At 59.6% G+C, this 27,087-nt stretch overlaps 2 protein-coding genes across 3 annotated transcripts; one reads left to right on the forward strand and one right to left on the reverse strand.

The window, feature by feature from the left end:
* The first annotated feature begins 1,422 nt into the window (after positions 1-1,422).
* Positions 1,423-18,996, forward strand: COL2A1 (collagen type II alpha 1 chain). Its single transcript, XM_005533268.2, has 54 exons — positions 1,423-1,570; positions 3,438-3,638; positions 4,316-4,332; positions 4,535-4,567; positions 4,683-4,715; positions 4,850-4,903; positions 5,024-5,125; positions 5,430-5,507; positions 5,743-5,787; positions 5,870-5,923; positions 6,014-6,067; positions 6,184-6,237; positions 6,321-6,374; positions 6,466-6,519; positions 6,680-6,724; positions 6,825-6,878; positions 6,985-7,029; positions 7,149-7,202; positions 7,283-7,381; positions 7,480-7,524; positions 7,897-7,995; positions 8,299-8,352; positions 9,041-9,148; positions 9,313-9,366; positions 9,446-9,544; positions 10,109-10,162; positions 10,273-10,371; positions 10,454-10,507; positions 10,656-10,709; positions 10,895-10,948; positions 11,054-11,107; positions 11,199-11,243; positions 11,532-11,630; positions 11,715-11,822; positions 11,902-11,955; positions 12,145-12,198; positions 12,351-12,404; positions 12,487-12,540; positions 12,611-12,718; positions 12,838-12,891; positions 12,978-13,031; positions 13,464-13,625; positions 13,705-13,812; positions 14,749-14,856; positions 15,036-15,089; positions 15,209-15,316; positions 15,639-15,692; positions 15,785-15,892; positions 16,009-16,062; positions 16,174-16,281; positions 16,410-16,698; positions 16,884-17,071; positions 17,571-17,813; positions 18,267-18,996. Exons 1-54 carry the CDS (start codon positions 1,423-1,425, stop codon positions 18,411-18,413), a joined length of 4,521 nt encoding a protein of 1,506 aa, XP_005533325.2. The 3' UTR covers positions 18,414-18,996.
* Positions 18,997-20,621: 1,625 nt separating this feature from the next.
* Positions 20,622-23,979, reverse strand: TMEM106C (transmembrane protein 106C). Of its 2 annotated transcripts, none has more exons than XM_005533269.2 (8): positions 23,933-23,979; positions 23,369-23,591; positions 23,208-23,271; positions 22,687-22,846; positions 22,466-22,606; positions 22,272-22,321; positions 21,970-22,023; positions 20,622-21,628 (listed from the first exon to the last, which is right to left on the reverse strand). In XM_005533269.2, exons 2-8 carry the CDS (start codon positions 23,559-23,561, stop codon positions 21,463-21,465), a joined length of 828 nt encoding a protein of 275 aa, XP_005533326.2. In that variant the 5' UTR covers positions 23,562-23,591; positions 23,933-23,979; the 3' UTR covers positions 20,622-21,462. The 2 variants fall into 2 exon arrangements, with proteins under 2 accessions (XP_005533326.2, XP_087925015.1); XM_088068889.1 differs by having other exon boundaries at positions 21,518-21,685.
* Between the last annotated feature and the right edge of the window lie 3,108 nt (positions 23,980-27,087).

Raw genomic sequence — 27,087 nt, forward strand, 5'->3', positions numbered from 1 at the left:
TTCCCTCCCTGTCCCCTCCTGTCCCCGAGCTCTGGAGAGGCCATCAGGGACCGGGGCCAAGGGACAAAGCCGGGGGTGCCTTACCTCTGGCACCTCTGTCACCAGTGCCACCAGTGCCACCTGCATGTCCCCACTCCGAGGAGAGCTGGGAGCTGTACTCACCCATTGTCCCCACCCCGGTTTTGTGGGAGTTTTGGGGGGATTTGGGGGTGATGTGGGGGGATTTGAGCCGGCCCCGGCCAGGCTCTGTCACCCTGGGGACAGCGGCGGAGCTCCCCCAGGAGCTGGGGAATGGTCGGGCAGCACCTCCTTGGCCGTTTGATTTATTCCCAATTTTTCTGTTCCATAGGAAAGTGGCGGCCGGAGCCAAGGCCTGGCCCCGATCCCGGCCAGATCCGGCCACGCCGAGTGCTCTTCCACCTGCTGGGGGTGGAAACCTCGAAATCCCACAAATCGCCCTCAAAATTCCCCCCCAAACCCCTCAAAATCCGGCCCAAAAAAATCCCCCCAACCCCCCCCAAAATATCCCCAAAAACTCCCCCCAAATTCCCCTCAAAGCACCCTCAAATCCCCCCGAAAAAAACATCAAATCCCCCTCAGGCTTCCCAATCCCCCTCAAATCCTCCCCAGAACCCCTAAAACCCCTTCCAAATCCTTCCCTAACTCCCAAATATTTGGGGGAGTTTTAGGGGCCAATTGGGGGATTTTGGGGAGGTTTGGGGGAGGGGATGGCCCCGATCCAGGCTGGACAACCTGGGGGAGGGCTGCGCTTGGTTTGGGGTCGGGGAGGTTTCCCTGCGTGCCCCATCCTGAGCCCACATTTGCTGCCGGGAATTCCGTCGGGAATGGGGACAAGGAAATGGGGGAGGGGTCAGGCTGGACCCGAGGGGGTCACGGGGCGGGGGGGGGGTTTGGGGACACTGCGAGGGGGGCGGGGGAGGACGGGGGGGTTCCATCGCGGGGCAGGGTCGGGGGTACCCCGATTTTCCCAGGACCCGGGAATGGGATGGGATGGGATGGGACGGGATGGGATGGGATGGGATGGGCTGGGATGGGATGGGATGGGACGGGCTGCGCCCCCTCACCCTCCCCATCCCCAAACCCCACATCCCCAAATCCCACATCCTCAAACCCCGCACCCGCAAACCCCACATACCCAGACCCCTCAACCCCCCTCAGCCCGGATCCCTCCGTCCACTCCAACCCCGGTGGTGGCCGGGGGAGGGCCGGAGGAGGGCTCGGGAGGGCCGGCCCGGCTTGGGGGCCGGGGGAGGGTCCGGAGCCACCGGGGGAAGGTCCGGGGGGCCCGGCGGGGCTGGCCCGGCTCGGGTTACAGCTCCGGGGGGCGGTGGGGCCGGGACTTAAACGGGGCCGCTGGGCCGAGCGGGCACTGCCGGCTCCGGGCGCGGATCGGGCGCAGCCATGCCCGGACACCGCCCGGCCCCCGGCGGCCGCCGCACCGAGTCCCCAGCCACCGGCGCGGTCCCCGGAGCCGCCCCCCGGCCGGGGCTCCTGCTCCTCCTACTCCTCTGCCTCGCCGCTGCCGCCGCCGCGCAGGACCGAGACCTCCGTGAGTGGCGGGGACGGAGAGGGGACGGAGAGGGGACGGAGAGGGGACAGAGAGGGGACGGAGAGGGGACGGAGAGGGGACGGAGAGGGGATGGAGAGGGGACAGAGAGGGGATGGAGAGGGGACGGAGAGGGGACGGAGAGGGGACGGAGAGGGGACGGAGAGGGGATGGAGAAGGGTCGGAGAGGAGACGCAGAGAGGACGGATCGGGGACACAGAGGGGTGAGGGATGGGAAAGTTTTGGGGCATCGCCGGGGGGGGGTGGGGGGGACACGTTGGGGGGAAGGTGGAGAAGGGGGGGGGGGCAGCGCGGGGACAGAGGGGAACAATGGGGACAGAGGGGAGAGGGAGCGGAAAGGGCTGGGGGACAGTAGGGGACGGCGCGAGAGCGGGGACAGCGAGGGGACATCGGGGGACACTTGAGGACGTTTTGGGCTGGACAGGGAACTTTTCAGAGTGGCAGGGGGGCACAGCTCGGAGAGTGGGGACGCCGGGGGGCCTCGGGGGACAGCGTGAGACTGAAGGGGAAGGTTTCAAGGTGGCGGGGGACAGACAGGAATGTGGGGACACCGCGGGATTGCGGGAGGAGGGTGGGGGATAGCAGGAAGGCAGCGGGGGACAGCGTGGGGACACTGCTGTGGAGGCACAGGACACGGGACGAAGGGGGAAAGTTCCGAGGTAATTCTGGGGACGGCAGTGAGAGGAGAGGGGGGAACACAGCGGAAAGTGCCGGGAAATGTGGGACAATCTTGGTGGCGCGGGGGGGCAGTGGGAGACACTGAGGGAGACGGGGGGACCGCACGAGGAGAGTTGGGCACATCGGAGGACAATGGGAAATTAAGTGGAACAGGGAGGGACAGCATGGGGGACACCCGGGGGCAGCCTGGGGGACAGTGGGGGAACAAGGTGGGGCAGGGAGGGACAGCGTGGGACACTGGAGGATGGCACAAGGCGGGTGGGGGACACGGTGGAGACATTGGGGGACAGTGGGATCCAGGTGTGTGGCGAGGACAGAGTTCAAGGACAGTGGGGATGGACAGGGACAGGCTGGGGCAGGAAAGGGACAGCGCGGGGACAGCCTGAGATGGCCGAGGCGGGGCACAGGTGGGGCATGGGGACAGGCTGGGGGCAGCGAGGTCTGGTTGGGGTCACAGGGTCCAGCTGGGGACAGGGGGTCCACTGAGGCCCAGCCCTGAGCTGTGTCCTGGAGACATCCCTGGGGACTGACCTGGGGACGCTGGGGACATTCCAGGGACCCTGGGGACACCTGGGAACCCCGGTGTGCAGCTCGGGGACCCCGAGGTACCTTCTGGAGACCCTGGGGGACCCCCGGGACCCTCCAGCAGCACCTGGGTACCTCCGCATCACCCCTGAGTTCAGCCTGGGGACATCAACTCCCCTTCTCCCCGACCTCGTGGGGACACTGGTGCCACCAGAGCTGCGGGGACCTCGGGGACAGTCGGAGGGATCCGGGGGAGGGGCGGGGGTGTCGCTGCTCGGGGCTGTGTCCCCTTCGCTGCTTCGGGGCCTTCTCGGGGGCTCAGAGGGAGCTGGCAGTGCCACCACCTCCCTGCTGACTGTCCCCGCGTTGTCCCCCTCACTGGGGACTGCCAGGCCCCTTTGGCATCCCCTTCCTCCTCCTCGCGCTCAGGATGAGGCTGGCAGTGCCATCCCCCTTATCCTGCGCTGTCCCCGCGCTGTCCCCGCGCTGTGCCCCTCACTGGGGGCTGCGGGGCCCCTTTGGCGTCCCCTTCCTCCTCCTCCTCCTCCGCCTCCTCCCCGCCCTCAGAGCGAGGCTGGCAGTGCCACCACCTCCCCCGCGAGTGTCCCCGCGCTGTCCCCACGCTGTCCCCGCGCTGTCCCCGCAGCCGAGGCTGGCAGCTGCCTGCAGGACGGGCACCGCTACAGCGACAAGGACGTGTGGAAGCCGGAGCCGTGCCGGATCTGCGTGTGCGACACGGGGACAGTGCTGTGCGACGAAATCATCTGCGAGGAGCTGCGGGACTGCCCCAGCCCCGAGATCCCCTTCGGAGAGTGCTGCCCCATTTGCCCCACCGAGCAGCCCAGTGGTTGTAATTTATTTATTTATTTCCCTTAATTAGCGAATTAATAAATAAATTACCTGGCCATGGATGGCGTCATCCATGCGGCAATGCAGGGAAAAGGCAACTTCACCCCAAAACAACGGGGAAAGATCGACCCCAGGGGAAAAAATCATCGAGGTTTTTAGCCCTGGTTGAAAATCTGGAGGTTTTGGGGGGGTTTTAGACAGAAAAAATGGGGCAAAGGGTGGTGCGAGGGGATTTTGCACCCCCAGCAGAAGGGCTTTGGTGGAAATCCCCTGAAATTGTGGGAATGGACCCCAAAATGAATGGAAACCCCACAGAATGCCACAATCCAGGTTCCCAACTGTGGGATTTCACCCCAAAATGAAGGAAAACCCAAACTCCACATCCCCCCCAAACCTCCAAAACCCCAAAAGTTGCCTTTTTTTAACCCTTCTCTGCCCCAGATGGGGGGAGGAATTAAAGGGTTGACCACCCCCAAAAAGCCTTCCAGCTGCCACAAAAAGCCCCCTCAGCCCCCTCGCTGCTGGTCCCGCTTTGGGGGAGCCCCCAGTGCCCCCCAGTTTGGCCCAACAGCCCTCCCAGGACGGAACCACCTCGTGTTGCCCCCACCCCAAATTCGTGTGTCCCCCTCTATTAATTTCTCTTTCTTTTTCTTTTTTTGGGGGGGCTTCCTACAGGGCATCCAGGCCCCAAGGTGAGCAAATTTGGGGGCAGTTGTCCCGAATTTTGGAGTGGTTTTTTGGGCTTTTGGGGGAATTGGGGGGGGGGGGGTCTCTGGGTTCATTCTTTGCTTTGCCTTGGGGGGCTCTTGGGGCAATTTTGCGCTCATCCCTGGGGGGACAGAGAGACGAATTCTTGGGTGATTTTGGGGTCTCACCCTTTGTTTCTCCTCACAGGGACAAAAAGGCGAACCCGGTGACATCAAAGATGTGAGTGGGGGAGAGACCCCAAAAAGGGGCTGAGGCGGGCGTGCGGGGTTGGGACACCCCAAAAAGGGGCCGGGACCCCCACAGCCCTGATGTCACCCCTTTCGTGTCCCTGCAGGTCGTAGGACCCCGAGGACCCCCAGGCCCGCAGGTGGGAACAGCTCCAGGCCGGGATATCTCTGGAATTTTTGGGGGAGGGGGGGTCCGGGGGGGACGGTGGGGGGGATGGGGGGAGAGGACTCCTGACCTCCCCTCCCCCATCCTGTTCCTCCCCTCCCCCCGCAGGGCCCCGCAGGTGAGCAGGGACAGCGAGGGGACCGCGGCGAGAAGGGTGAGAAGGTGAGAGACACCCCCTAAATCCCCAAAAATCCATTGTGAAACCCTAAAATCCTCTTTGTCTTCCCCCAAAAATCAACGGGGAACCCTCCAAAATCCCTATTTTTATCCCCCCTACCCCAGGGCGCCCCTGGCCCCCGGGGCAGGGATGGGGAACCCGGAACTCCAGGAAATCCCGGCCCCCCCGGGCCCCCCGGACCCCCAGGACCCCCCGGCTTGGGGGGGGTGAGTATTTGGGGGAGGGGGGTAGATGGGATTTGGGGGGGGGGAAATTGAGGAGATTTGGGGGGGGTTTCATGGAACTTTGAGGGGGATCTGGAGGGGTTTTGAGGCAATTGGAGTGAATGAGGTGATTTGGGGAGTTTTTGAGGGAGATTTGGGGGACTTGAGGGAATTTGGGTGGATTTTGAGTGCAGTAGCAGAGATTTTAATGGGAATTGTGGGGTTTTAATGGGAATTGGGATTTTTCTGAGGGGAATTCAGGGGTTTTTTGGGGTCTCCGGGGTGCTGAGCCACCTTTCCCTGGCAGAACTTCGCAGCTCAGATGGCCGGAGGCTTCGACGAGAAGGCCGGAGGGGCTCAGATGGGTGTCATGCAGGGACCCATGGTAGTGTCACCCGAAAATCCCCCTCAATTCCCCCCAAATTTCCATCAACCCCCCCCAGATTCCCTCAATTCTCATCAAATCCCCCTAACTCCCCTCCCCACATCCCTGTGCAGACTGATCCCATTTGGGACCCTACTCTAGGACCCCCAATTTTGGGGGCTCCCCCGCTTTGGCGGCTTCGGGGTTGTCCCCCCGCAATGTCCCGCCCTCGTGTGACATCACTGTGTCCCCCCAGGGCCCCATGGGACCCCGCGGCCCCCCCGGCCCCTCTGGCTCCCCCGTAAGTATTGCCCCCCTCCTCAAGTTTCGGGGTGTCCGGGCTGGCTGGTGCCACCCCCGCTGATGTCACCTTGTCCCTGCAGGGTCCCCAAGGATTCCAAGGCAACCCCGGTGAGCCCGGCGAGCCAGGCGCTGCTGTGAGTGCCCCCAGATGTCCCCAAAACCCCTCAAATCGGGGCACTGCCACCCCCCAGTGCCCCCCACCGCCACCTCTTTGTCTTCTTCAGGGTCCGATGGGTCCCCGGGGACCTCCGGGACCTCCTGGCAAGCCCGGTGACGACGTGAGTGACATTCGTGACATTCAGCTGCGGTGGCAGCCACCGAAGCTGGGCTGAGAAGGGGCAAAAAGTGACATTTTTGTGTCCCCAACCCCTCAAAAATCCCATTTTCCCCGCAGGGCGAGACAGGCAAACCCGGGAAATCCGGCGAGCGCGGCCCTCCCGGCCCCCAGGTGAGCGTGGCACCGGTGGTCCCGCGACAAAGCCATTGCTGTCCCCTTCCTGTCCCCAACTGTCCCTTCTCCACTGCCCGCAGGGCGCTCGTGGCTTCCCCGGGACCCCCGGCCTGCCTGGAGTCAAAGGCCACCGGGTGAGTGTGCGTCCCCTGCCCGTCCCCGTGTCCCTGTGTCCCCCGGAGTGGCTCTGTCATTGTCACAGCCCCGCCTTGTTCCTGTCCCCAGGGCTACCCCGGCCTGGACGGCGCCAAGGGAGAGGCGGGAGCACCCGGAGCCAAGGTGAGGGGGGGTGACAGCTCCTGGGGTTGGGGACAGTTCCCTGCCTGTAGTGACGACCCCTGTGCTGGGGTGACTGTCCCCTGGCTCTGGTGACCGTCCGTGTGACACCAGGGGACCGTCCCCGTGCCCGCCCCATGCTCACCTTTGTCCCGCCCCGCAGGGCGAGTCCGGCTCCCCGGGCGAGAACGGCTCCCCCGGCCCCATGGTGAGTGCGGCGCTGCGAAAGGGAAACTGAGGCACGGCCGGGTGGGCTCGGGAAGGGCCAGCACCCCCCGGGCCTCACCTGTCACCCTCTGTACCCACAGGGTCCCCGCGGGCTGCCCGGAGAGCGAGGCCGTCCGGGCCCCTCGGGCGCTGCGGTGAGTGCGGTGGCACCTACGGTGCTGGTGGCACCTGCGGGTGGCGGGGGGGACCTGTCCCCCGCCCTGGGGACCCCCCGTCATCCGCGGCACCGTCTCCCCCTAGGGCGCTCGTGGCAACGACGGCCTCCCGGGCCCGGCCGGACCCCCGGTAAGTCCAGGGGAGGTTGGCGCGTCCCTGGCCCTTTGTGTCCCCCTCCCGAGGGGACCGCGGGGTCCCCCGAGGTCCCCCGGAGCCCGGGGAGACCCTCACGCTCCTCTCGCCCCCAGGGTCCCGTCGGCCCCGCAGGAGCCCCCGGCTTCCCCGGCGCCCCCGGCTCCAAGGTGAGGGGACAAGGATGATCCCGATGGGGACAGGTGGGTCCCGAGGTCACCCCTGACCCTCTTTGTCACCTCCCCCTCAGGGTGAAGCGGGTCCCACCGGAGCGCGAGGACCCGAGGGTGCCCAAGGGCCCCGCGGAGAATCCGGGACCCCCGGCTCGCCCGGCCCCGCCGGTGCCCCCGTAAGTCACTGTGTCCCCTCGCCCTCGTGGCTTTGTCCCCCCGCCGTGGCCGGATCCGGGTAAACTGAGGCACGGAGCTCAGCGCGGTCTGCTTGCAGGGGAACCCAGGGACGGATGGCATCCCCGGAGCAAAAGGATCGGCGGTGAGCGGGGACGGGGACAGGGACGGGGATGGGGATGGGGTGTCCCAGTGAACCCCTGCGGATGGGGACAGGGACTGGCCCGGGGTGAGAAGCAGGTGCCGAGGGCTGCGCTGGGATCTGGGGAATTTTGGGTCCCGTGGGGGTCGTGGGGCACTCAGGGATGGCGGACACTGGGGGACACCGGTGGACAGGGAGATGGGTGGGGACACTGGGGGGATGCTGGGGCGGTATTGGGGGACACTGGGGCTGCAGGGACAGGGTGGGATTTGAGCTGCTGGGCGACAGGAACTGCCGGCAGAGACCGGGACACTGGTGACACTGAGGGGGACACAGGGACATTGCGGGGTCCCTGACGTCTGCCGGTGTCCGCAGGGCGCTCCAGGCATCGCCGGCGCTCCAGGATTCCCCGGCCCCCGCGGCCCACCCGGACCCCAGGGAGCCACCGGCCCTCTGGGCCCCAAGGGACAGACGGTGAGAGACCCCCGATGTCCCCCCGGGGACCCAGCCCCGGCCACTGACCACGCCCCGGCCACTGGCCACGCCTCTTCTGACCCAGGCCATGCCTCCTTCACGCCTTCCCCCTTTGGGTGTCCCCTCCCCAAAGTCACCCCCGGGTCATCCCGGGGTCACCCCAGGGTCACCTGGCCCTGACCCATAAGGGGACACTGGGGGTGGGAATGGGATGGGATGGGATAGGGACAAGGACCTGAAGACCAGGCCAGGGTTGGGGTGGGACAGCTGTGGGGACACTGTGACATTGTCCCCCATCCTCAGGGCGAACCTGGCATTGCGGGATTCAAAGGCGAGCAGGGACCCAAAGGAGAGACGGTGAGTCCAGGTTGGGGGACACCCAGAGCTCCTCAATGTCCATTGAGTGTCCAGCTCCAGGCCCTCACTGCCCATCCCAGTGTCTGTTTCCTTTCTAGTGTCCGTTCCCAACCCCTGCCCACCCAGGGGTCTGTCCCTGGTCCTCACTGACCATTCGAGTGTCACCCCCTGACCCCTCACTGCTCCCCTGAGGGTCCATCCCCATCCCAGTGTCCATCCCCATCCCAGTGTCCATCCCCATCCCAGTGTCCATCCCCATCCCAGTATCCATCCCCATCCCAGTGTCCATCCCCATCCCAGTGTCCATCCCCATCCCAGTGTCCATCCCCATCCCACTGTCCATCCCTGACTCCGCTCTCCCCTCCGGCGCCTCCTCAGCCCTAATGAACCGTTCCCCTAACGAGGCCCCTGGAGGGGCAGCGTCCCCCTCCCGTGGGGGACAGTGGCCGGGGGGGCTGTGGGACAATGGCCGCAGTGTTTGCGTGTCCCCCCTTGGGGACATTGCCCCCCCTCGGGGACATTCTCCCCTCGCCTCATTAACCACCATCAATGGGGCCCCCGTGGAGCCCCGGCGCCAGCAGGGACATGGGCAGGATACAAGGGGGATGCAGATTTATGGGATTTGTCCCTGGAGGGGTCAGGGAGGGGGTGAAGGCTCCTTGTGACCCCTTTTCCTCGTCGTCCTCAGGGCCCTGCAGGACCCCAAGGTGCCCCCGGACCAGCCGGGGAGGAAGGGAAGAGAGGAGCCCGCGGAGAACCCGGAGCTGCCGGACCTTTGGGTCCACCTGGAGAGAGGGTCTGTGGTGTCCTCAACCCTAAAAAACAACCTTGATCCCAAAAAACTCACCCCGACCCCAGAGAAACAATCCTGATCCCAAAGAACAAACCCCAATCCAAAAAATCCTCCCCTCGACCTTAAAACCCTCCCCTGACCCCACAAATCCTCATCTTCTCCCACAGGGCGCTCCCGGCAACCGTGGCTTCCCAGGGCAGGATGGGCTGGCTGGCCCCAAGGTGGGACTTTGGGGACACTGGGGGTGACAACCCCAAACTGACCTCAAATCCCCCAAACTGACCCCAAATCCCCCCACAGGGGGCCCCGGGTGAGCGCGGCCCCGCTGGCCTGGCCGGCCCCAAAGGAGCCACCGGCGACCCCGGACGCCCTGGAGAGCCTGGCCTGCCTGGAGCCAGGGTGAGGGACAGCAGTGACCCCAAAAACGGGGATGGGGTGGCACCTGTGGGGTCTGGGGGATGGATGAGGGGGAGGGTTTGGGGCTGGTTAAGGCACTTTTAGGGTCAATGAGATGATTTTGGGGGTGGTTAAGGCACTTTTGCGGTTGGTAAGTGTGGTTTTGGGGGTGGTTAAGGTGGTTTGGGGGGTCAATAAGGTGATTTTGGGGTTGGTTTAGGGTGATTTTGGGGGTGGTTAAGAAACTTTTGTGGTCAATAAGGTCCTTTTGGGATTAGCCAAGATGCCCTTTGGCATTAAGACCATTTTTTGGGTTGTGCTTGGCGCTCTTCGGTGCTAATTAAGAAACATTGGGGTTAATTAAGAAACTTTGGGGTTAATTCAGATGTTCTCTGCTAATTCAGGTGCTCTTTGAGATTCCCAAGGTGCATTTGGGGCTCCCAAAATTCCTCCTTGGGGTTTCCCGTTCTTTGTGGGAAGCACAGGTGCCCTTTGGGGTCACCCCACCGTCATGGGGTCAGGCCCCCCACACCAGGGGACATCCTCAAACCCTTTTTGTCCCCACAGGGTCTCACAGGCCGCCCCGGGGATGCTGGGCCCCAAGGCAAAGTTGGCCCCACAGTGAGTGACACCCCATTAGGGGTGGTTTGGGGTTGCTTGGGGTGGTTTGGGGTGTGGAGTTCTTGGGGTTTGGGGTGGGCTCCTGCCCCCACTGACCCCTGTCCCCACAGGGCGCCCCTGGCGAGGATGGACGCCCTGGACCCCCCGGCCCCCAGGGGGCTCGGGGCCAGCCTGGCGTTATGGGGTTCCCTGGTCCCAAAGGTGCCAATGTGAGTACAGACCCTTTTTCCTCTAAAAATACCTGGGAATTCTCCCTGGGGCTGGAACCCCAAATCCTCCATTCCTTTTTAGGGTGAGCCTGGAAAAGCCGGTGAAAAAGGACTTCCCGGAGCGCCAGGGCTGAGGGTGAGGTCTTCTGTCCCCACAAACCCCAAAAATCCATGTTTTGGTGCCACTCCATCCTAAAAGCCCCCAAGGGGGGAACTGAGGCACGAGAAGGGGGGAAATGGGATTTATGGGATTTGGGGCTTAGTAGGGTTTCCCTTCTCTGTAGGGACTTCCTGGCAAGGACGGAGAGACTGGAGCTGCTGGACCCCCGGGACCTGCCGTGAGTGCAGCGGGGCGAGCTCAGGACTGGGGCTAAAAACCCCCCTGGATGTACTGGGGGTTCCCAAAACCCACAAATCCCCAGCTCCTGCAGTGCTGGGGCTTGCGAGATCCCCAAAATCTTGGGGTGGGGGAAGTCTGAAATCCCAAAGGTTTTGGGGTCACTGAGTATCGTCCATCCCGCAGGGCCCAGCAGGGGAGAGGGGAGAGCAAGGAGCCCCCGGCCCCTCCGGCTTCCAGGTGAGCACAGGGATTGGAGGTTTGGGCTTTGGCGTCAGGCTGATGCCAGCCCAAGCCCGGGGGTCTCGCTGTCATTGTTCTCACGTGGCTCCTGTCCCCTCCCAGGGGCTGCCAGGGCCACCAGGTCCCCCCGGCGAGAGCGGCAAACCCGGAGATCAGGTGAGACACCCCCCATTCCCCCTCCAGGTGGGATCAGGATCCCCCAAATCCCCCAGGTCTGACCCCAAACCCATTCGTCACTTTTCCACAGGGTGTTCCTGGAGAAGCTGGAGCCCCCGGGCTTGTGGGTCCCAGGGTAAGTGTCACCTCTGGAGAGGTCCCAGTGTCACCTCTGGGGGGCTCCCAGTGTCACCTGTCCTCCCAGCTTGGGGACATGTTCATCCCATGGGGACTTCGGGGCATCCCAGAGCCTGGTTGTCCCCAGCCAGGGCCACCCACTCCGTGCTGGTTCTGTCCCACTCCCTGTCCCTCCCTGTCCCTCCCAGTCACTCCAGGGCAGTGAGGGATGATGCCCTGCCCTCCCCCTGGTGCCACCCATGCCAGTGTCACCATGTCCCTGTTGAGCCATCCCTGCTGTCCCCAGGGCGAGCGCGGCTTCCCCGGTGAGCGCGGCTCTCCCGGCGCCCAGGGCCTGCAGGGGCCTCGCGGCCTCCCCGGCACCCCTGGCACCGACGGACCCAAGGTGGGTGACACACGGGGACAGCGCCAGCTGGCTCGGTGCCGCCATAGGGGGTGACACCCCAGTAATGTCCCTTTGTTGTTTCAGGGTGCCACTGGCCCTGCCGGCCCCAACGGAGCCCAGGGACCCCCGGGACTGCAGGGGATGCCTGGGGAGAGAGGAGCTGCCGGCATCGCCGGTCCCAAGGGGGACAGGGTGAGTGACAGTGATGTGGGGGTCACGGGGTGCCACCAGGGTTCAGCTGGACTCATGCCAGCCCTGTCCTACCCCACAGGGAGACGTCGGAGAGAAGGGACCCGAGGGAGCCCCCGGAAAGGACGGAGCTCGTGTGAGTGGGATGAGGATGGGGCAGGAGGGGGCCAGTCAAGGACACTCATGGTGGCCAGCCAGAGGTTCTCATAGTGGCTGGCCAGGGACACTCCTGTTGGCCTCATCCTCCTGCTGGCCGGTGAGGGATGTCCATGGTGGCCACCTAGGGCCCCTCCCAGTGGCCTCACTGTACCCTCTGTCCCCACAGGGTCTGACCGGTCCCATCGGCCCCCCTGGCCCTGCTGGCCCCAACGGCGAGAAGGTGAGACCAGAGTGGCCCCGCCACTGCTCCCATGGGGACAGATCCCATCCGATTCCCAGGACAGATTCCACCTGATCCCTGGGGTGGCCCCGAGCTGCCTCCACCCAAACAAACCCCTCCATCTCCCACAACTCCCCCTCCTTCCTTTCCAGGGCGAGTCTGGCCCCCCTGGCCCGTCTGGAGCTGCCGGTGCCCGCGGTGCCCCTGTAAGTGCCACCTGTCCCCCTGTAGTGCTAGCAGTGCTGCATTTTCCCCATTCCCTTGATTTTCACCCCGTTTCCCCCACAGGGAGAGCGCGGAGAGCCCGGAGCCCCCGGCCCTGCCGGATTTGCCGGACCCCCGGTGAGTTTTGTCCCCAGTCCATCCCAGTGTCCCCAGTGACGGCTGACCACTGACCGTGGTTCTTTCCCAGGGTGCTGATGGCCAGCCCGGAGCCAAAGGCGAGCAGGGGGAGCCCGGCCAGAAGGGCGATGCCGGAGCTCCTGGGCCTCAAGGTCCTTCTGGGGCTCCTGGACCGCAGGTGGGTCCATCCTGGGACCCCCAAAATTGGGGCCGATCCCTTGTGGGGGCCCCTCCTCCCTGGAATTCCGGGAATCTCTGGGTCCTGACTGTCCTGATTGGTTTTCTACCTCCTCCCAGGGTCCCACAGGTGTCACTGGTCCCAAAGGAGCTCGAGGCGCTCAGGGACCCCCGGTGAGTAGGGGGGTGGGGGTGGGGGAGGGGGAGGGGATGGGGATGGGGAAGGGCGGGGTCTGAGCCCCTCTCACCTCTGTTCCCAGGGAGCCACCGGATTCCCCGGAGCTGCCGGACGCGTCGGACCCCCTGGCCCAAACGTGAGCTGGGGGGAACTGGGGTCACTGGGGATCACTCAGAGCAGCCAGAATCGCTTGGGAAGATCTGGGGTCACTCAGGACAGTTGGGGTCACTGAGGAGAAAGTGGGATCATTTGGGAACAGCTCATTTTGGGACAGTCATGATCCCTCGGGAAGCTCTGGAATTGCTCGGGACAGTCGGGATCAGCCAGGATCGCTGACCCCCAGCTTCGGAGGTCTGGGCACTCCCCACGATGTCCCGGAACCAAAGCCAACCCTGGGTTGCCACCACTCACCCCTTTCAAAGGAACGTTCCGAGCGCTCCCCAATCCCTGAGCAGTGCTGGGACTGGGATCAGGAATGGTTTGGGAATGGGATCGGGAATGGGCCAGGGACAGATCAGGAATATGGAAACCCCTCCTGAGTTCCCTCTAAGCCCGATCTCTCCTGCAGGGTAACCCCGGCCCCCCCGGGCCCCCCGGCTCAGCGGGCAAGGACGGCCCCAAGGGCTCGCGGGGCGACGCGGGACCCCCGGGCCGAGCAGGGGACCCAGGGCTGCAGGGCCCTGCCGGCCCCCCCGGCGAGAAAGGCGAGCCCGGCGAGGACGGCCCTGCGGTATTTGGAATTTGGGGACACCCCCCCGGACCCCCTGCCACCCCCCCGAGTGGGGCTGACCCCCGTTGTGTCCCCGCAGGGTCCGGACGGTCCCCCTGGTCCCCAGGGGCTGGCAGGACAGCGCGGCATCGTGGGGTTGCCGGGGCAGCGCGGCGAGCGCGGATTCCCAGGACTGCCCGGGCCCTCGGTGAGCAAAACCCTAAAAATCCCCAAAAATCCCCAGTCTGGGAAGAAATGGGAACACATCAGAGGCAATTTTGTGGCGCGGAAGGATTTCGGTAGGGCGGGGGGGTGGGGAGTGGTGAAAGCTGCTCACGACCATCCCGGTGTTTTTGGGATCACAGCTCTTTCCATACCAAAAATGTCCCAAAATCTCTCAAGGCTTTTCCCTACTGACTCGACCACGCACCAGACCAGCGTGACGCATTTTCCATACAAATTTGCCATCGATCCCACCTTTATTCCACCGGGAATTTGTGCCCCCCGAGCTCTGGGCAAAGTTCGTGGCCGAGGAGGGTTTGAATTCCCTCCCGGTCTCCTGATTTCCTGCTGCTTTTCCGCTCTCAATGCAGCCGGCACGAGGGGTTTAGGGCCAAATCCCGGCTCTGCTCCGCATCCCTGAGGCAGCCAGGATGTGCAGGGACTCGGGGGAATTTAATTCCCGCACGGCATTTAATTCCTGCCTGGAAATTCCAAAAGCTGTGAGCGGGAGCCGCAGTTTTTGTGCTGCTCCAGCCTGGGAAAAGGGATCGGCGGGGCTGGGAGAAGAGGAGGATGGCTCGGGGATGTGGAGCGACAGGAGCCGGGATCCCCAGATCATCACGGAACGCTTTGGGGTTGGAAGGGACCTTAAGGATCGCCATTCCTACCCCTGGAATTGTCCCTGCACGGGGCTTGGAGCCACCGGGGAGAGCGGCAGGTGTGGGATAAAAGGGGCTGGATGAGCTCGAAGGTCCCTCCCAAAAAAATCCCTCGATTGCACGATTCCGTTCCAGGGCTCAGAAATCCCTGAGGGACACACAGAAAAATGGGAAAAGCCCCAATCCCGTATTTCTCTGCCCTTGGAGCAGCGATCCCTCATCCCAGATTCACTCATGCGGGGGTTTTCCTGGATTTTTTTTAGGGAGAGCCTGGAAAACAGGGAGCACCTGGATCTGCCGGTGACCGGGGACCCCCCGGGCCCGTGGGACCCCCCGGGCTGACGGGGCCAGCCGGAGAGCCCGGCAGGGAGGTAGGAAAATTGGGAATGTCTGGAATATCCAGGATGGAGCTCTGGCTGATCCTGGGCAGGGACGGTTCTAAGGTTGATACCAGAAAATCCGGGCGTGTTTTTGCTGTAGAATTTTACCTGGAAAAAGGAGTTTTACCCCCATCCCAAAGGCAAAAGCTGAATTCCTTCTGTTTTCCCAGGGAAATCCCGGCTCTGACGGACCCCCAGGCAGGGATGGGGCGGCCGGAGTGAAGGTGAGCTCATCCCAGATTTCTTAAGCCCCAGAATTCTCGGGATTTCCCATTATCCCTGTGCTCACCCCCATCCCAGAGCCGGAATTCCTGGGATTCCTGACCCCATATCCTATTCCCAGGGTGATCGTGGGGAGACCGGCCCCGTGGGTGCTCCCGGTGCTCCCGGAGCTCCTGGCGCTCCCGGCCCTGTGGGACCCACTGGAAAACAAGGAGACAGAGGAGAGACGGTGAGCAGGACATGCCAAGATGGGGGGGAGAGAAGAATTACCAGGAATCATCCCAAATCTGGGCCATGGAGCTGTTTGGGATCATCTGGGAGCAGCTCTGAGCATCTTCCTGAGGATTCCTGGGAGCCTGGTTTGGGATCCACCTGAGAACTCCAGGAGCTGGAACTGGGAATCTGTCCTGGTTTAGGGGAAATTTGGGAGAGTCACCCCAGGACAGAACCCAGGAGATAAAACTGGGAATACTAAATCCCACATCCGAATCCAAATCCCACACCTCAAATCCCATTCCCACTGTTTTTGACTCCCCTCCTTTCTCCTGCAGGGTGCTCAGGGTCCCATGGGTCCCTCTGGCCCCGCTGGCGCTCGGGGAATGCCGGTGAGTGATTCCCACCTGGAATTCCGAGGATCCCGGTTTGGTAATGCAGTTTGGGATCCCCCCGCTCCTGACCTGCTGTGTCCCCCTTGCAGGGTCCCCAGGGGCCGCGCGGTGACAAAGGCGAGGCGGGCGAGGCCGGCGAGCGTGGCCTGAAGGGGCACCGGGGCTTCACAGGGCTCCAGGGGCTGCCCGGGCCCCCCGTAAGTGCCGGGATTTGGGGTCACAGCCCCCCATAGATCCTAAATCCCACATTCTACGCCCCAAATCCCACATCTCCTGTGGGATCCCAAATACTCCACCCTCCCGTCTTTCCCAGGGTCCTTCTGGAGACCAGGGTGCTGCCGGGCCAGCGGGTCCCTCTGGGCCCAGGGTAAGTCCTGGAATTTTAGGGGGAAAAGGAGGTGTGCCCAGGACTGGTGCCGTGCCTGGGGGTGGCAGCCCCATCCCTGCTGTGCCCTGAGCTCTTTTCGGGGTTTTTCAGGGTCCCCCTGGCCCCGTGGGCCCCTCAGGCAAGGACGGCTCTAATGGGATGCCCGGACCTATCGGCCCCCCTGGGCCCCGCGGGAGGAGCGGCGAGCCCGGCCCGGCGGTGAGCGGGGACAGTGGGGAGAAGGGATCCTGTGGGGCAGAGGGGATCTTGTGGGGCAGAGGGATTCAGTGGGGCAGTGGGATCCAAGCCCTGGCCGATCACCCCATGACTGCTCCTCCTTCCCACAGGGTCCCCCTGGGAACCCTGGCCCACCCGGCCCGCCCGGGCCCCCCGGCACCGGCATTGACATGTCAGCGTTTGCGGGGCTGGGGCAGCCTGAGAAGGGCCCCGACCCCGGGCGCTACATGCGGGCAGATGAGGCGGTGCCAGGGCTGCGGCCGCACGATGCCGAGGTGGACGCCACCCTCAAGGCCCTCAACAACCAGATCGAGAGCATCCGCAGCCCCGAGGGCTCCCGCAAGAACCCAGCCAGGACCTGCCGAGACATCAAACTCTGCCACCCCGACTGGAAGAGCGGTGAGAGAGAAGCTCCATCCCTGTATCCACCTGTGTCTGGCCCTGTGTCCATCCCTGCGTCCATCCCCATGTCCCCTCCTTCCTCCTTGTCCCCTCCACTGCCCACCTGGACACCAAGGACCACGCTGACCTCCTTGCCGACCTCACCACTGGGTGGTCACTCACTCCGCGCCCTCTGGCCGCAGGCGATTACTGGATCGACCCTAACCAGGGCTGCACCCTGGACGCCATCAAGGTCTTCTGCAACATGGCCACGGGGGAGACATGTGTGTACCCCAGCCCCGGCAGCATCCCCAGGAAGAACTGGTGGAGCAGCAAAGCCAAGGAGAAGAAGCACGTCTGGTTTGCCGAGACCATCAATGGTGGCTTCCACGTGGGTGTTTGACTGGGATGGGCATGGAGAAAAAACAGGGAAAAGGAGTGGGGGTTGAGTTTTACAGAAAAGTTGGAGCTGATATCCTTCCTTGGGGTGAAATCTTTGGTGGTTCTATCAGATACTGGATGATTTGAGGTTTATATGGAAACCTTGGAGCTGATGTTCATCCTGGGGGTGGAATTGGTGGTTGTTGGATCAGAACTGGTTGATGCAGAGGACTTTATGGAAGTCTTGGAGTGGTGTTCTTCCTTGGGGTGAGATTGATGTGGTTTGGATCAGATATTGGCTGATTTAGGAATTTTATGGAGAACTTGGAGTGATGTCCTTCCCTGGGGAGAAGTTGATGGGTTTTGTACCAGAACTGGTTGATTTCAAGAGTTCCATGGAAATCTTGGCATCAGGCTGTGACACCAATGCCCCTCTGAGAAAGCAAACCCTGGAAATTCCCCCAAAAACCCCAAAAAACGCCAGCTGAAAGCCTCCCTCCTCCCTGCAGTTCAGCTACGGCGCTGAGGACCTGGCACCCAACACGGCCAACATCCAGATGACTTTCCTGAGGCTGCTGTCCACCGAGGGCTCCCAGAACGTCACCTACCACTGCCGCAACAGCGTGGCCTACCTGGACGAGGAGTCGGGCAGCCTGAGGAAGGCGCTTCTCATCCAGGGCTCCAATGATGTCGAGATCCGTGCTGAGGGCAACAGCCGGTTCACCTACAGCGTGCTGGAGGACGGCTGCACGGTGGGTGCTGGGGAGGGGCGGGGAAAATCAGGGCAGAATCTGGAAATCATGGGGTTAACAAGGTTGGGAGAGGTCAGCGAGGGCAGCCTGGGAGGTGACAGCATCTTGTCACCAAGTGCTACCGTGTCCAGGCTTTGCATAACACCTGCAGCTGGCCATGGTGGTCCAGGGATAGAGACTCCAAACTCCATTTTCCAATGTTTTCCCCTCAAAAATGCACTGGGAAATGTGGCCCTTCTGGGTTTAACGATGAAATGGGCACAAACTAAGAAGGAACTGGAAGGTTCTGGAGGATTAAATAACCCCATTTTGGCCCATTCCACTCAAAAACACATCGGGAAGTGGGATCCCTCTGTACCTGATGATAAATTAGGGTTCAAACTGGGATTTGAAGGGTTTGGGAAGGATTTAATGGATTAAATGACCCCATTTGGGCCCATTTTTTCCCCTCAGAAACACACTGGGAAGTGGGGCAGGACTGTCATCGAGTACCGCTCACAGAAGACGTCGCGCCTGCCCATCGTGGACATTGCACCTATGGACATTGGGGGACCCGAGCAGGAGTTTGGGGTCGACCTCGGCCCCGTCTGCTTCTTGTAAAAAAAAACCATTTTTTTTGGTGTGGTTGTTTGGTTTTGGTTGTCGTGGTTTTTGTTTGTTGGTTTGGTTTTTGTTTTTATAAAAAGCCCAGCCTGATTCCTTACAAAAAAAAAAAAAAACAAAAAAAAAAACAACAAAAAAACACAAAAAACAGGATCCACGCAAAAATGGAACTGAAAAGTTCTGCACTGAAAGGGCTCACCCCAAATCAGGGAGCAACCACCTCATCCCAACACCAGAATCAAAGGAAAAACCCGTTAATATTTATTTATTCTCTTCCTGGAAGACCTGTTTTTGAGGTCAGGTGGAGGTGGGAATGTCAGTGATCCTTTTTTCCCTGAAAAAATGGGATTTCACCAATCCAGGTATCAAAAATCCCCTCCTCACCCAAATTTGCCCCTTCGCCCCCAGCAAGAGTGTTCATGTATAATATGAGTTAAAAAACACCAAAAAAAAAAAACAAAAAAAACAAAACAAAACAAAAAATGGTGCTATTCTTGTAAAACAAGTCTGTATTTTTTAACATCCGTTGGTATAAAATGAAAAAAGTCTAAAAAAAAAAAACTTTTGGTGGAAAGTAAAAGTTGAGTTGAGTCTTTTTTGGGGGGTGTGTTTACAGTGATTCAAGTATTTCTTCCCCATTTCAACCACTATAAAGTTTTCCAGGTTGGGAAAAAATCCCTTTAAAATCCTCATTTAACATTTAAAGAGCAAATTTTTTGGGTTGCGATACTTCAAACTAAGGGGGAAAATGGAAGAAAATTTCCCCAAAGAAGCCAAAAAAAAAAAAAAAAAGGAAAAATCTGAAAAATTATGAAGCAGGAAATTTTGGAAAAGCAGAAGGTTTAATTGTGGAATTCTTGTCCCATAATCAGGATTGGGACAATCCCGGTGTCACCAGGGCAAGGGGTGGCTGTGCCTTCCTCCTCAGGGTTTTTATTCTGTTTTTTACCTGCAAAAACTCCAATTTGGGCTGTTTTGCAGCACTGGAAGTAGGAGACTCCATGGTCCTCCCCTCTTGCTGTGCCATAAAAAATCCCAGATGGAAATTCCTCTCCTCACCAGGTTGCTCATTACAGGCAAAAAGCTCAGAAATGGGATTTTTTTAATGATCTTGACGAAAATCAGCCCAGTGACCCTGAAGAGCCCCAAACCTGCTCTGATTTCTCATGCAGGAGGCCCCAGGCAGCTCCTGGGTGAGGAATTCCTGAGCTTCATCCCAATTCTTTTGGGTTAAAACTCCTCTTTTTACCTCTGTTGATGGCAAAACTCTGCTTGGAGAAATTATAACTTGAAAACAGCTTTTAAAAAGCCATTTTGGGGCAGAATTTGACTTTTAAACCCTCCCAGTTTCAAGCACAGCAGCTGCCAGTTGTAGCCCAGCACCAAAACATTGGCAAGGGAAATTCATTAAGGAGGATTGAGGGATTAAAGAGGATTTTCCACCCAAAAATGCCCTTTGAGAGGCTCTCCTAATGATGGGGGCTCTGCACAAAGGGTTTGGGGTCAAACCTTTCCCCTCCTGGCGTAGCCAAGTGGCAAATTCGGGGGTCCCTGCTGGGGACAGCCCCCCAAAAAATCCCTCCAGGATCCCTGGAAAAGTGGGATGGGGCTGGGGATAAAGAGGGGGAAAGGGAGTGTGAGGAGATGCCCAGAAAATCTTCCTTTTCCTTAAAAAAGTATGAAAGGAAAAGTCAGTGGGAATTGGGTATTTGTGGGACAAGTTGGGATTGGGATTCTGGGCACTGGTCCCAGATGGGAATGGGCACCTGGCTGACCTTTTTCCCCCTCATTTTCCCCCAAAAAATCCTGAAAAGGGCTGGGAAAAATGGGATTTTTCAGCCTGGAGAAGGCCCCAGGGTGACCTTTCAGGAGAGATGAGGATGGATTTAGGACAGGACACGGGGAGTGGCTTCCCACTGGGACCTGAAGGTTTGGGTGGGATTTTGGGAAGGAATTCCACCCTGTGAGGGCAGGGAGGCCCCTGGATGGAATTCCCAGAGGATTCCCCATCCCTGAGATGGTGGGAGATGGAATGGGATGAGCTCTAGCATCCCTGCCAACCCATTCAGGGATTCTGTGGAAATCCATCAGCAAAACTGGGATTTTTGGGCAAGAAAAAACACAGGAGCAATCTCAGCAGAGCACTGGATTTAGGACAAATCCAGAGCTTTTCCTTAAAAAAAAAAATAAAGGACAGCACACAGAGAAATATCCAAATCAGGTTTAATGAAGGATTCAGCCCTAAAAACACTGCAGGGGCAGGAATCTCCTGTCAGAAAAGGGAGCAAAGTGTGGATTTTGTGTCACTCTCACCCAAAAATCCAGTAATTTTTCCACTGAAGAAGGATTCCCTCACCTGTAGCTGTGCCTGGCTCCCAAATCCCATGGGAAACAAGGGCTGAAATTCCAGAAGAAAACTCCCAAAAAGGGGCAAAATGCCAAAGGGCTGCGGGGGCTGAGCTGGCAGCTGGATTTTCCTCGGGATAGCGGCCGGCAGGAATGTCCAGCTCCCGGCAGGGAGGCCTTGGAATCCCAGCCTCCCACAAAACCCCTTCCAATCCCTGCTGCTGTGGGAAGTGGAGCATAAAAAGCAGCAAATTCCCGGATTTCAAACCCCAGGAAAGAACCTCTGGATGCCAAATACGTTGGAGCCACAGGGGAAAAAGGAGGAAAAAGTTCATTCCAAAGATTTGGGTTCCTTTGCCTCCTTCCCGAGTGTAACAGAGGGACATTCCTGGTGGGAACTGTCCCCTTTCTGGGGTCCTGAGGTGCTGCCACCACTGAGCAGGAAAATAAATTCATTTCCCCTGAAAAAATAAATTATTTACCCTCAAAAATTAAATCCATTTACCCCAAAACACCCCGACAGTGCCAAGCTTCCAGAACAGGTGCAAACCACTGTAAATCTTCATGACTTCAGCCCTTCACTCAGGAGGGAAAGTTCCAGATTCGTTCCCAAAAAGGAAGAGCAGGAGCCTCGGAGCTGCCGGGCTTGTCCCCACACATTCCCGGTGCCTGCTGCCAGCCTGAGGTAGCCCCAGGTCGCTCAGAGCCCCCCGGGAGCCCTCAGGGAGCCCCCGGGAGCCCTCAGGGAGCCCCCCCGGGCCAGGGCAGGCAGTGGTGCCGAGGAGTTGGAGCTGCAGTCCAGGTAATGGAAGGTCTCCAGGGTGCTCTGGGTGCTGTGGCCGATGTAGGAGAGCTTCACCGAGGTCCTGGCAGGGCAAAGGGACAGCCCAGTAGCTTGTATTCATCACAAAACTCCTCTTTTCCTCAAAAAAAAAAAAAATAAACCCATTCCTGCGGGTTTCACTGAAAAAGAGGGAATTGCAGGCTCTGGAGGAGGATGTGTGCTCCACCCCATATTTACCCCCCCCGGGCTGGATTAAAACCTGACCCTGAGGTGGATTTGGGGGACATCTAGGGAAAATCCAAGCAGGATTTTCTCCTTGGAGCCCAAAACCGTGGCTGGAATTCCCTTGGGATTCAGGAACCACAGAAGAGAATCTTTAAGGTGGAAAGAGCTCCAAGAACCCAAAGCAGGAGCGGCACCCACCTCATGAGGATCACGATGTTGTGGACCTTCACCTTGGGCAAAGTGCAGAAAAAACTAGAAAAGATCAAGGAAATTGGTCAGCAAGTGAAAAACTTGAGGAATTTGGGGTTTTTTGGCAGCTCCTGCTGGTATTTTTCACTTTGGTGTCAACAAAACCATCTCACAGCACCTTGAGAAAATTCCTGGCAAAGAAACTGAGCAGGAGAAGTGAGCAATTTACAGATTAATTTCCCAAAATTGAATCAAAGCAGCTCTAACCCTCTCCCTCCCCCAGGTATCTCCAAGGAACAGTAAATCCTTACTACACATAGGACAGGGATCCACCCAACTCTGCCTTCACGGTGAAATTCACCTGCAACAGAGTGGAAAAATCAGATTTCAGTACACTTTAATCACCCTTCAACCCCATTTTTGAGAGAGTGGACAGAACAAAAGCCGCTGTGGCCACTGGACACTGAAATGCCAAGGTGCAACTCCCAGAACTCCCAGTCAGTACCAGTTTGTCCCTCAGGGGCTGGATGCTGGAGACGTTGGTGAGCTGCTGGCTGCCCACCACAGTGTTCATGTACTGCACCTGGCTGCTCAGGCTGCTCACTGCCACCGAGTAGAAGTTGGAATTTCTGATCCTCAGGGTGGCCTGGAGGGGACAGAAACAACCCTGACCTTGCTGGCTCGTTCCCCCGGTGGTTTATTTTCCCAAATCCACAGAAGATTTACCGTGATGGCCAGGAGGACAGCAGAGTTTTTCCTGTCAAACCACACCTGGACCATTTTGATGCCATCATCGTCCACCAGCACGGAGTGGGGGAACAGGAAGAAAACCCCCAGGCCAGACAGCAGAAGGCAGAGCAGCACTGAGAGCAGCACATAGAGTTTCCTGGGGAAAAAAAAACAAAAAAATTAAATTCTTCAGCTCCTCTGCAAGATTTGGATTCTAAAAAATCCCACTCCCTGTTTGGTTTCCTTAGAAGAGCCACACAAGAGCTGCTGTCACATTTTTAATATCAAAATGGCTCAAAATCCTCCCTTTACACATTTGGGGCTGGGTAATCAGCAATCAACCAAAGCAAGATTTTGGGGTTTATTTTGCAGTTGCTCCCGAAACTTCAGTTAGGGGATGGAAGGTGGGAGTGGGATTGTGGTGTGCACAGTAGAAATATTTAAAATCGTGCTTTAAATCCTATTTTTTGGGGTGAAAACTAATGCAGCAATAAGTGATAAAGGAACTCCTCCCTTACGTTCTCTGAGGGCGAAGCCGTTGGTCACTGTAGGGGATCAGAGCTACCAATTCGTTCACCTGCTCTGGGAAGCAAAAATGGGAATAACACATTAAAAAATGAAATTTTTTGGCTGTTTAGAGTTGTTTTTTGGCGGTTTTAGGCCCCAGAGGAGCAGCCACCTGTGGGGATGCATCCGGTGCCTTGGCAGGTGGGACAGGTGACGCTGTCCTGGCCTGTGAATTCCATGTAGGGAATCTTGGCCATGTCCTCCACAGGCTCCTGGCTGCCCAATAAATTCTCACCCTCCTCATGCTCGGCCTTGCTGTGGCTCAGGGCAGAGCTGACAGCAGAAAGGGAACGCACAGAGCCCATGGCGGCGGCTGATAGGAACGGCTGTGTCACCTGGGAGAGGTGGCAGGAACAACTCAGGGCTGTCAAAGGGGGGTTTAAGCCATTTCTAAGCTAAAATGCCCCTCTCAGGCGTCCCAAAGCCACTAGAAAGTGTCCCCATCCACAAGGGGCTCCCCCGGAGAAAAGGACACCTCGGTGGGCTTCATTTCCAGCCTGTCAGAACCAAGCGCCCCCCAGGGCATTCCCTCCTCCACTGAGAGCAGCATCCCCTCAGTCAGACCCTACCCCAAGAAACAGGTCCGGGGCTCGTCCACTCCCCTCAGGAACAACCCCAGAGCCCCTGAGACCCCACGAGAGAAACAGGCCCCGCAATGGACCCCCGAGACCCTCACCTGAGAGACTCCCTCATTCTCAAGGATCCCCTCCCTCAAGAACTCCTCTTTGAAGACCCCCTCCCCTCAGGAACCCCTTCCTCAGAGACCACCCCCTCACAGGAACTTCCCCTTCACGGACTCCTTCCCTCAGGAACCCCTCCCTCAGAGACCACCCCCTCATAGCCGCACCCCCTCACAGAGCCCTTCCCGCAGGGAACCCTTGCCTCAGCGCTCTCCGGCAGGGGGCGCCTGGCCACCGTTCCCGCGCGCAGCCGCCGTCGCTGTGGCAACGGCGAGAGTTGGAGGTGGGCGTGGCGTGGCCACGGCCCCGCTCATTCACCCTCGTGTGGGGTGAGGCGGGCTTGTTCCGACCACGCCCACCACGTGGGCCATTTCGTCACAACGGACGGGCGGGGTTAAGCGAGCCACGCCCCGTCGATTCACCCAGAGCGCACGTGCCAATTTTCGGGGGTGGTGCCACTGACCACAACCTGCATTTGCATGTGAAGGGCGCGGTCAGAATGGCGCACGCGGAGAAGGAAGGCGCGGTTCCGGTTGGGCGGGGCAGGGCGATGAAGGGCGGGGCGTCACTTAATTGCGCGCGTGCGCACAGCGGGGCCTCCCCGGCCGGAGCGTGCATGCGCGGGCGTGGAGGTTTTGGGGGGCGAGAACCCGCATGGAGCTCTGAGCCCTCGGTTTGGGGATCTCTGTCACAGTGTGAGCCCCATCACACCAGCACAGACTCGGGCTTTACCGGTGTGAGAGCCCTGCTCCCTGCACGGAGCGCTTCCACACCAGTCTGAGCCCACCTGTCCCAATATGGAGCGGTGCCCACACCGTCCCAGTTCAGCCCAGCATCACCTCCAGCACCTCTCAACTTTTGCGGTAAAATCCACCCCAGGCCATTCCCTCCCCGCCCCCCCAGCCCCGACAGCTCCCGGGTCCGTTTTCCTTCAATAAATTCCCTCCCGTGGGATTTTTTTCCCATCACACCCAAGAGAAAGCCGATGGAAAATGAAATCCCCCCCCTCTCCCAATCACCCAAACTATCAAAATAAAATTCAAGGCAAAATTTAAATATTTGTGAGCTCCAGAGGTACCTCCTGCCCGGCTGCGGGAGCCGTATCCCATGGAAATGTTATGGATCATTTCTTCTCTCCTTCCCAGGAGCAAAATTCCAAGTGGGGTGAGAATTCCCGGCACTCCTTCCTTCCCACGGCTCCTTTCTGCGCCTTCCCGGGGTTTGTGGCATCCCAGGGAAGAGCTGAAAAAAGAGCAGGGAGAGGGATCGGGAAACGAGAAATCGCTGCCAATCCCTTGGGATCCGCTGCGGGATGAGCTCGTCCCCGCAGAGAATTCCCAGAGCAGGGAGAGAACTGAAAATTCCCAGCACAGCCTCCCCTAGGCCCCTGTCGCGTCCTGGGTTTGATCCCATTGGTTTTACCCATTGTTTTCTGTCCCCAGACCCAACGGGAATAGGTGGAAAGGGGGAAAAGCCCCTTTCCCAACCACCAGGTAGGATTGTGGAAGCGTTTCCTGGGAAATGTCTGCTCCCCCGGAATGGGGCGAGTCTGGATCCAACCTGGGAGGAGCTCCGGGATGAGGGAACGCTGCTCCAAGGGCAGAGAAATACGGGATTGGGGCTTTTCCCATTTTTCTGTGTGTCCCTCAGGGATTTCTGAGCCCTGGAACGGAATCGTGCAATCGAGGGATTTTTTTGGGAGGGACCTTCGAGCTCATCCAGCCCCTTTTATCCCACACCTGCCGCTCTCCCAGGTGGCTCCAAGCCCCGTGCAGGGACAATTCCAGGGATAGGAATGGCGATCCTTAAGGTCCCTTCCAACCCCAAAGCGTTCCGTGATGATCTGGGGATCCCGGCTCCTGTCGCTCCACATCCCCGAGCCATCCTCCTCTTCTCCCAGCCCCGCCGATCCCTTTTCCCAGGCTGGAGCAGCACAAAAACTGCGGCTCCCGCTCACAGCTTTTGGAATTTCCAGGCAGGAATTAAATGCCGTGCGGGAATTAAATTCCCCCGAGTCCCTGCACATCCTGGCTGCCTCAGGGATGCGGAGCAGAGCCGGGATTTGGCCCTAAACCCCTCGTGCCGGCTGCATTGAGAGCGGAAAAGCAGCAGGAAATCAGGAGACCGGGAGGGAATTCAAACCCTCCTCGGCCACGAACTTTGCCCAGAGCTCGGGGGGCACAAATTCCCGGTGGAATAAAGGTGGGATCGATGGCAAATTTGTATGGAAAATGCGTCACGCTGGTCTGGTGCGTGGTCGAGTCAGTAGGGAAAAGCCTTGAGAGATTTTGGGACATTTTTGGTATGGAAAGAGCTGTGATCCCAAAAACACCGGGATGGTCGTGAGCAGCTTTCACCACTCCCCACCCCCCCGCCCTACCGAAATCCTTCCGCGCCACAAAATTGCCTCTGATGTGTTCCCATTTCTTCCTAGACGTTGTTTTCCCCTCTTCAGCCTCATTAAATCAATTTAAAGGCGATTTCGAATAGTTTTCCCCACGCAAACCGCAGCAGCTGAACCCGGTGCCCGCGGCTGTGGGGGCTCCGCTGCGCCGGGGGCTCGTTTGCTCCCGGGATTTTGGCTTTCTGGGACACACGATAAAACCTGGGAGCAACAGCAGCAGTTTTCTGGGAGCGTTTCTCTCTGCTTTATTCGGTGTTGCAGTGGCTGCATCCCGGGTAGGAGTTTGAGGATGGGAAGAGGAAAATTGCCGAATATCCCGATTTTTTAGACTGGGGGCGCAGCGTGCCCAGACCATGGAGCATCTTTGGGTTGGGTTAGGCTGAGCTGGCTCTGCCCAAAATTCCACATTCCAAGTCACCAATAACAGGATTTTCGATTTTCAGGGTCTGTTTTTGCTGTCCCAAGCACTCTCAGATCTCTCAGGAGCAGCCAAATCCAGGTGACCTGTGGGTCCCCGGGCTCGTATCACCCTCAGGGCTCTGCGGGGACAACGGGAGCAGCTGGAGCCTGCTAAGAGCCAGGAGTGTTGGGGGTGGCACTCCGGTACTGGTGGCGTTTGCCCTGTCCCAGTACAGATCTGGGCACTCACTGGGAGCTGGATCGGCTGCCCGAGCCCACACGACTTTCTGGAGGGGTGGCAGCCCCCAAAACGCCGGGCGCTGGCACCTGCTCAGCTGGGCGTGTGTG

This window comes from Pseudopodoces humilis, chromosome 32 (genome assembly GCF_049639895.1).
Source record: "Pseudopodoces humilis isolate 2021_Gansu_Grassland_sample_001 chromosome 32, ASM4963989v1, whole genome shotgun sequence".
NCBI classification, from domain to species: Eukaryota; Metazoa; Chordata; class Aves; order Passeriformes; family Paridae; genus Pseudopodoces; species Pseudopodoces humilis.

Bases quoted from the DNA above. Each gene is read 5' to 3' on its own strand.
- COL2A1 (XM_005533268.2), top strand. From the start codon at position 1,423: ATGCCCGGACACCGCCCGGCCCCCGGCGGCCGCCGCACCGAGTCCCCA. The intron at 14,857-15,035 runs GTAGGAAAATTG...CTGTTTTCCCAG, and splicing joins CCGGAGAGCCCGGCAGGGAG to GGAAATCCCGGCTCTGACGG. The intron at 16,699-16,883 runs GTGAGAGAGAAG...CTCTGGCCGCAG, and splicing joins CCACCCCGACTGGAAGAGCG to GCGATTACTGGATCGACCCT.
- TMEM106C (XM_005533269.2), bottom strand. From the start codon at position 23,561: ATGGGCTCTGTGCGTTCCCTTTCTGCTGTCAGCTCTGCCCTGAGCCAC. The intron at 22,847-23,207 runs GTAAGGGAGGAG...TTTTTTCCCCAG, and splicing joins CGGCTTCGCCCTCAGAGAAC to GAAACTCTATGTGCTGCTCT. The intron at 21,629-21,969 runs GTGGGTGCCGCT...TTGCCCTGCCAG, and splicing joins AACATCGTGATCCTCATGAG to GACCTCGGTGAAGCTCTCCT.